Genomic DNA, 8,951 nt, shown 5'->3' on the forward strand with positions numbered 1-8,951 from the left:
GTGATCCACCCGCCTCGGCCTCCCAAAGTGCTGGGATTACAGGCTTGAGCCACCGCGCCCGGCTTCTGACTGTAAATTGTAGTAATCCCCACGTGTCAAGGGCGGGACCAGGTGGAGATAACTGAATCACAGGGACGGTTTCCCCCATATTGTTCTCGTGATATTGAGTGAGTTCCCACCAGACCTGGTGGTTTTATATGGAGCTTTCCCCTTCGTTCAGCACTCATTGTCTCTCCTGCTGCCCTGTGAAGGGATGACTTTTGCCGTGATTACTTTTCCTGAGGCCTCTCTAGTTATTGGAATTGTGAGGCAATTAAGCCTCTTGCCATTATAAAAAAATAGTGAACCGTGAGTGGACTCAGAGTGACATTGGTTGTTGTGTGTCCATTTGGTTTTGTGGCTTTGGGGAACAGATGTAAGAAGGTATCTCTCAATATTTCGGGGATCCCTAGAGACTTCACAGGAAATGGATGAGGGTCCTTTAAGAGGAGCGAAGCTACGCCCTGGCATCAGAGTCTTAGGGCATAATTTCCCTGCACCCCTCGCAATATCATTTAGCCTTCGCCCGGCGCGCAGGGGAGTTAGCCCTGGTCTGGCCCAGTGCACATGGGAACTACATTGTCCAGAAACCTCTGCGCCCCACGGCGGCGGCAATGTTACGGGCGTTTCCCTGCGGCCTGAAGGTCTCTGGGCGGGAGTTCCGGCATCTTCCTCGCGGCAGACATGTTGTCGGCTTTCTGGTGGGATCATCTGAGCAAAAGCTCGGGGTTGCTGAACGGTTCCTAGGTGGCGGAAGCGGGAGGGTGCGGGAAGAGACGCTGTTCGCCCTGCAGAGTGACTCGCCAGCGAAGACCCCCGCCTCCGCCCCCGGGGTCGCACCATCGCGGTCCCAGGGTTCCGCGACCTGGGTGTACCTCGCGGCTTGGTGCGGTCTACGAACTGTGATGGCGGCGGCCGCGGTGTTGGGCCTGGCGCAGGTGGGTGCTGCGTTCCCCAGACTTTGCCCGCCGGGAATCCTGAAGTCCTGAATGAGGAGCGCCTGCCTGAGTCCCTGCAGCGCAGGTCCCAGTGTCCGGGGCAGCGGGGCGCTGGTGGGTGGGGCCCGTTCCCAAAACCAGCGTGTAAGGTAGGAGCGAGCGTGACGGGCAGAAGGGCCGGGCAGCCTGAGCTTAGGCGTGGAGCTGGACTGAGCCCGGAGCAGTCGCGAACGTGTGTGAGCGGCAGTCACGCCCGCAGTGTCGCGGGGAAAAGTTGTACCTTCATTGTGAGGACGGTAGGAGCCATGGTGAGTTTATAAGGGTGGAGGGTCCTTTCACAAAAAAAGTTGAAATTGTATTTAAAAAAAAAAATACAAGAGTGGAGGGAAGAAATCTGATAAAGCATTTTAAAGTATTCCAGCGTTCGCTGAGGAGGAAACAGACAAGAGTGAGATAGAAACGGTGAGGATAGAGGCAGGGAGACTTTTGAGGAGACCCCTGCAACAAACTCCAGGAGTGTTGTCTGATGGCTGGGCCCGAGCACTGGCAGGAGGAGTTGGGGTAGGGAAGTCATGAGATTCTGGATGGATTTTTAAAGATGGAACCAACAGGATTGCCTGCAGCATCAGATGTGGTGATGAGTATATGTAGGGAGGGAAGGGCTCTTCAGGTTTTTTTTTTTATTGCCGGTTTGTTTGCCTTCTTGAACGTGTGAAAGAATGGAAATTGGTAAGTCAGATCAGGGAGCACCTTTCAGGGGGATCAGCAATTGGATTTTGGACTTGGTGAATCTCAGGTGTTCTGCATTGGAGCTTCTCATGGGTAGCTGAACATGCAGGTCTGGAGTTGGAGAGAGGGAGTTGTGCTAAAGACGTTCAATGCGTGAGGCATAAGGTCAAAGCCTGTAGATGAGATTTAGAGGGTGAGATGTTAAGGATGTTATTTTATATGGTCTCTGAAGTGAGAGGTAGGGTTAGGGTGGCAGACCAGGGAAGAAGGTGTGGACACTTAAGATTCCTTCCAGAAAGGAGGGGTCCTGGCATGTAAAAGGATTCTTTATGGTGTCAGCAAGAGGAGAGGGCTGTAGAGCATTAAGTAGCGTGGCATGCACTGGAGCCCAAGGCCTGAGATACAGTAGATTTGCCACTCTACAGGCTCAGCACGCCCTCATGGGCACTGCCTGTGGAGCAGTCCCATCCCCAACCTGTGCACTGGTGCCTCAGTTACCCAAACAGGTAAGCAAAAATGAACATCTCTAATGAAGGATCATGCAGCTCCCCTTTATAGGAGTATGTATCAGGTAGGCTGGTTTAGTGCAAGGGCCAGTGTATGCTTTGCAAGTACACAGAAGTAAGGAACTAAAAAATGTACATATAAGTTAAATTTATACCAGCACTTAATGATTGGTCAAAATACCAGGATGGTCTCGATCTTTTGACCTCGTGATCCACCCACCTCGGCCTCCCAAAGGACTGGGATTAACAGGCTTGAGCCACCGCGCCTGGCAGGTTGCAGATGGTTTTTAAATTGAGGTAATATCTGATGTAGAATGTGGCATAATTTAAAACTACTTAGCAAATTTGTTTCATATGTACTGCCTTATTTCTAGATTTGTTTAAAATTGAAATATGAAAAATAATAGATAAAGCCAACATAAAATTGATATTTTAGTTTGTATTACTAATATACCATGTGACCTTAATGTTAGTCAACTCTGATTCTGCTATTACCAACAAAATTGTATTCATGACATTTTATTAATCCTCTGTGAATTTTCTGTAAATAAAATTATTTATAAAAATCTCAAAAAAAAAAAAAAGATTGGTCAAAATATTAATTTGTCTAAAGTATTTTATTACAATGGGAAATCTTACCAAATTTTCTGAAAAGCTTTTAAAGCAAGCAAAACAAACTTAATTTTTCAAAAACTCATCAGTTCATTTGCATGGATATTAGTAGCTGTTTCAGAGGCACTTCACATGTACAGGCAAGCCTGATACAAACAATAGCCCTATGAGGTGGGTGCCATTATTATCGCCACTTGTAAGTTGAGGAAACTGAGACACGAGTCTTTATTTATGTTCACACAGCTGGCAGGAGTCAGCACTGAGGTCTGAGTATCTGAAATTAGAGAGGTAACCCAAAATTGGCCTGGTGTGGTAGCTCACGCCTGTAATCCAAGCACTTTGGAGGCCAAGGCGGGTGGATCACCTGAGGTCGGGAGTTCAAGACCAGCCTGACCAACATGGTGAAACCCCGTTTTTTTTTAAAGAAAAAAAAAAAAAGACCCAAAATCATTCCTGCCAAAGAGCAGGGTTGGCAGAGGTTAGGGAAACAGTTCAGTCCATGAGATCCCACTGTGGGAACCTGCCACTCCCAGCTTCCCTCTTCTTGTGAGGTTGCCATGGTGGCAGAAGCTTGTGATTCCTACCTAGATGAGTCCAGATTGTCTCAGGCCCTCACTTAGCCCGACACACCCCCATTATCCCAGCAACTCAGTATAGAGAATTAAGAGTGTTCTGAGACTCTTCAGTGATCATTCTGCCTACCGTTTGGGGAGGTCCTACAGTCACCCAAAGCTCTGTGTTTTGGAATTATGTGGAAGGGTTTCCATTTCTGGCAAGCAGTGGGATGGAGTGTGGAGCATTATCTCAGGCACAGGAACCAGCACATGCAAATACTTCACTTGAGGCTAAACTAGGAGTGTTTGGCCTCAGATCTCCGTTATGACTGGTGGGATCAGACAGCAGGAAAAGGATTCAGCCCAGGAACGGTAGGCCGCCTGAGGATCTGGGTTTCTATGCTGAGAGAGGTAGGAGCCACTGCAGGTTTGGATCTAGGAGGGAATGATCTGACTTTGGTCTTAACCAGCTTTGTCTTCACTGTCCAGTGAAGAAAAGACTGTGGGAGTGAGGATGAGGGAAGGAATACCACTGAGGAGCTTAATGTAACAGTTTAGGTTGGACCTGAGTGGTGGCTGTAGAGGTGGGAAATGTGGATAGATTCTGAATCATTTTCCTTAAAGAGGGACCAACCACATTTTGGAACATGAGATAGAAAAGGGGAGGGGTGAAGGATGACCCTGCATTTTTTTATCCTGAGAAGATACAAGGATGCCATCAACTGAGGGGACAAAGTTGGTGGTAGGAGTACCTTTCAGAGGTTATATCACCAGTGTAGTTTGGCTATGTGGAATCTGCCATGTTCCAAAGACTTGAGTGGAGGTGTCAAGTAGACAGCTGGACACAGAGATCTGAAGTTCAGAGAAGGGACTGAGGTTGGAGCTATCCACAGGGTGGCAGCTAGCATGTGGATCAGGATAGAGTTTTGCTTTTAGTTTAGAGGGAGAATCTTTAGGTCATGGTGGCAGTGCCATCAGAGAGCACAATGTAAGGGCAGGCACAGCAGGGTGGGGGTAGGGGCCATCTTAGAGGCTAGAAGAGGGAGGGAAGTGTCCTTGGGAGGAAGGGGAATAATAGGTTCAGGCAGGTGGCAAAGTTTCAGGGAGAGAGTGGATGTGAGGTGAAGTACTGTAGTAATAGAAGTGAGGTGGCAGTGAGACCAGAGCCAGTGCTTATTCAGCTCTTTATGTGTCTTCAGGCTTCCGTGGTGGCCCCTGTGGAGTTTCAAGCTAGTGAATTAGCCCAGGGACAGATTGGGTCAGTAGGCAGAATCACTGTGCTTGGGGTAGGTGCTCAGTGGGTGTGGGTTTTGAATGAGTTAAATGTTGAGCAAAAGCCGGAGACTGACCTCAGTAGTACAGCAGCAAAGCAAAAAAGTGCTGTGTTCAACTGAGCTCTACCCATGTTTCTGGATTGCTGAACTGACCCATGAAATAGAGCCAGGAGAGGAGGATTTAATAGCTGGATTCAGGATACCATGGCAGTGGGGCCATTGACTAGGACCAGATGTAATCCTGAATACATTATGCAAGCATTCTCTGGATGCTGTGTGATTTGCATTTGGGGAAGCCAGGGAGGTACCTATGTAGTAGGTGTCCATAGACGTGAGGTAGGTATGGCCAAAAAGGGTGATGTACACATATAGATGGAGTGTGAATTCATGGGCCCAGAGCTTTGCTACTGAGGGTTTCTGAGAGAATGCTGAGGTCAGGTTTGTATATGAGGCATAATCAGTTGTTCCCAGGGGAGCAGGCTGATAGGAGAAGCCAGGCCGTGGTGTTTTGTCTGTCCACTTGCCTGTTCTAGGCTGGACAAAAGGATTAATGGAATATGAGGAGACAACAGACACCAATCACATCAGGGCCTGTTGTCTCATTTGAGTTAGATGTGACTCCTGGAGAGAGGGGCTGCCCTTAAGCTCAGTTGTTCATCACCTCACACGGGACTATGTGACCTCTGAGGACTTAACTAATGTGCTTCTCTGAGGAGGAATGGAAGCTGATTGATGAGGCTCAGAGACTCTTCTATGATGAAATAATGGTTTTTGTGCTTTGCATTTATAGTCTCCCTAGGTAAGGCCCCAGTATCCCATTTTTGTGGACTGGGCTGTTCTCTGCTCTGCTCTTTTTGCCCTAGAGGTTGCTCTTGCATGTACTATGGAAAGACAAGAGCAATAGGGCAGAAATGAAGAGCATGGGCACTGCTGTCTTCTCTGATTCCCTCACATATGTCCTCTGGTACCAAGACTCAGCTAGATGCATTGTGTCCTCTGTTTCCTGTGTTCCTCAACTCCTGATGCCCTGAAGCCTTGCCAGGAATTGTTTAGGGGTCAGGGGTCCTAAGGTAAACCACTGAATCCTGCTTGGCCTCTCCCTGGCCAGGTGACTGTCCATATTCGTGAAACCCCTGGACTCCAGACTTCACCCCCTTTCTCTAATTGCAATTTCTTTGAGTCTGCTTGTGTGTCATCAGTTTCAGCCATCATGGTCACTACTTGTGGGACCACTGGACTGTTCCTGTAGGACAGTTTTCTGAGGTTCATTTTGTATTATTTGTTTTCTTGTGATTTTGCATGGGTTTCATCTTTCCCCTATGCTTTGTATCTTCCAGGTCCTCTGTCGTTGATGAACTGTAACAAGAGAGAGAACTCCAGTTGCCTAACTGAAGAGGGCATGACTCTAGTCACAGCAGGAGGGGCTTGGGCAGGCCCTGGTGAGTGGGAGCTGAGGCTGAGGGAGAGCATAACCTCAGGGCTGGGTTCCTATAGTTCCAGAAACCTATGTTGTGCCCGTCACTGGTGCCAAGGCCAGAGGCCCTAACTTATTTTTACCTTTTTTCGTGTTCTGTACACTCTTGTCATTTGTAATCTGACTTCTCACCCAGGGCTGTTCTCTCCTACTCTCTACCAGAGGGGCTCTAGTAGAGCAATAGGACTCTCTTCAGTGCTGTCCAATATTGGACTATACTTAAACACTAATGTGTCGTAAGATGCGTACATATTCTGAAATAGTCCCTGAACACATTACTCACTTTTAATCACATTTTTATGGGCCTGGACATGCATTTCTGCATAGCAGTCTCCTGTCACCCACAGTCAGCCAAGGTCCAGCTAAAAGTCATTACAGAGGATGAAGTTGGAGACCTTGCACTTCTCCTTGCACTACACCCCATCCTTGTGTCTTTGTTTCTTGTGAGGCCATCTCCATTCTGTGACTCGTAGATTCCAATACTGTACAGCAGCCCTGTACGTCAGTACTGTACTTCAACCTGATCCTAGCTCTTTTCCACCAGGAAACTTAGGTATGTACTCAGTCCTGGGTACACCAGACAGACTTTTGTGATGGAGTTACCCCACTCATCAAAGTCACCATGTAGATCAGTGGTATTTTTCTGCCTTCAGGTTGTTGGCATGGAGTGAAGGATGAGGAGGCATCTTCTGAACAGAGCGTTTCTATAGCAGTGTCACATGTTAATACTTCCAAGGCAGGTTTGTCCATACAGACAGCTCACCGTTGTGATATATGTGGTCCCATCTTGAAAGATATTTTGCACCTGGATGAACACCAGGGTACACACCATGGACTGAAACTTCACACATGTGAGGCATGTGAGAGACAATTCTGGGTCAGTGCAAACCTTCACCAGCACCCAAAGTGTTACAGTATAGAGAAACCCTTAAGAAGAGATGAAGGTGAGGCCTCATTTGTGAATAACTGCACAGTTAGCAAAGAACCTCACCCTTCAGAAAAGCCCTTTGCCTGTAAGGAGGAGAAGAAAAACTTCCAGGCTGCTTTGGGTGCTTGCCAACAAAAGGCCACCCGAAGCAAGAGGAAGACACACAGGAGCACAGAGAGTGGGGATGCATTTCATGGTGAACAAATGAATTACGAGTGCAGTGAATGTGGAAAGGCTTTCAGCCGCAAAGACACACTTGTCCAGCACCAGAGAATCCATAGTGGAGAGAAGCCTTACGAGTGCAGCGAATGTGGAAAAGCCTTCAGCCGCAAAGCTACACTTGTCCAGCACCAGAGAATCCATACTGGAGAAAGACCTTATGAGTGCAGTGAATGTGGAAAAACCTTCAGTCGAAAAGACAACCTTACTCAGCACAAGAGAATCCACACTGGAGAAATGCCTTATAAGTGCAATGAATGTGGGAAATATTTTAGCCATCACTCCAATCTAATTGTACACCAGAGAGTTCACAATGGAGCAAGGCCTTATAAGTGTAGTGATTGTGGGAAAGTCTTTAGACACAAATCTACACTTGTTCAGCATGAAAGTATTCACACTGGAGAAAATCCTTATGATTGCAGTGATTGTGGGAAATCCTTTGGCCACAAATACACCCTCATTAAACATCAGCGAATTCACACTGAGTCAAAGCCTTTTGAGTGCATTGAATGCGGGAAATTCTTTAGTCGAAGTTCTGACTTTATTGCACACCAGAGGGTTCACACTGGTGAAAGGCCTTTTGTATGCAGTAAATGTGGGAAAGATTTTATCAGAACCTCCCACCTTGTTCGGCACCAAAGAGTTCATACTGGAGAAAGGCCATATGAGTGCAGTGAATGTGGGAAGGCCTACAGCTTAAGCTCCCACCTTAATCGGCACCAGAAAGTTCACACTGCAGGCAGGCTCTAGGAGTCTTTGAATACAACAGAACTCATCAGTCAGATGTTGAACTTCATATATCTGAACATTAACACAAGGGAGACACCTTATGGTGTCAGGTATGTAGGAAGCATCTAGAGATATGTTGCACTTCCTGACCTGCTCAGGTTTTTTGCCAGAGTTACATCACTGTCAATGCCTGTGGCCAAAACCGTCTGTATCAGCTTAGATACCCCAGCATTGGGGAAGGCAGTGTTTTATATTCTCCAGTCCCTGGAGAAAATCATGAAATGCCTGAGTTCGTTGGGGGTGCCCATTCCCTTCTGTGTGACAGGTATAGATATGGACATGACCCATCTTTAGCCAAGAAGGTCTGAGCTATATCTGCTGGTGGCTTATGCAGAAGGTTTACTTTCTTCATGGATAGTCCTGGTCTCACATACTTGTAATGAATTTTTGCAGCCTCCAAGTCCCCTGGCCTGGGAAAGTATTTGCCTCATGTTGCTCTGGTTTGTGATAATAAAGGCCTTACAGTTGAAGCCACCTTTAATCTTGGGGGTTCTTTTCACTGGAGTGGACTGAAAACAGGCTCTGCCAAACTGAAGACAGACTTTGTGGGGGGCCTCCAGCTTTGTGTGCCTCAAATGGGAAAGTGGGTTGAGGGAGAACAGTTCTTAGTCCAGTTTTGGACTGGACTAAGTTAACTTCCATAGCTGACAAAGCTTGTTAAGTAACAATTCAGATCTTTGTAGGCCTGATTTGTCCGGATTTTAGACTTATTTGAGAGCCCATATGTCACCTTGAGGAGGGTGCTGCTGCTGACAGCCTTCAGTGTTTTGAAACAGCATGGCTTAGGTGTCTTGTTTCTAGCATATGTCCCATGTTTCCCAACACTGTTGAGGGAAAGCTGTTCCTCAGACCCCGCTGAGTGGTCATATTCCCTGAAGGCCAACATCTG

The 8,951-nt window shown here is 47.3% G+C and overlaps 1 protein-coding gene across 2 annotated transcripts in view; it reads left to right on the top strand.

Moving 5' to 3' along the window:
- Nucleotides 1-8,543, top strand: part of LOC108289908 (zinc finger protein 134) — a 25,561-nt gene extending 17,018 nt beyond the window's left edge. Inside the window, exons 1-3 of one of the 2 annotated variants that reach the window (XM_017509520.2) lie at nt 697-977; nt 5,990-6,091; nt 6,780-8,543. In XM_017509520.2, coding sequence (XP_017365009.1) covers nt 6,004-6,091; nt 6,780-8,023 — 1,332 coding nt within the window. In that variant the 5' untranslated portion in view covers nt 697-977; nt 5,990-6,003 and the 3' untranslated portion in view covers nt 8,024-8,543. Of the gene's footprint in view, nt 1-696; nt 978-5,989; nt 6,092-6,779 lie in introns of those variants that run through there. The other variant, XM_037731726.1, reaches the window with a different exon arrangement.
- The last annotated feature ends 408 nt before the right edge of the window (nt 8,544-8,951 follow it).

Source organism: Cebus imitator, unplaced genomic scaffold (assembly GCF_001604975.1).
Source record: "Cebus imitator isolate Cc_AM_T3 unplaced genomic scaffold, Cebus_imitator-1.0 Scaffold417, whole genome shotgun sequence".
Classification (NCBI taxonomy): Eukaryota; Metazoa; Chordata; class Mammalia; order Primates; family Cebidae; genus Cebus; species Cebus imitator.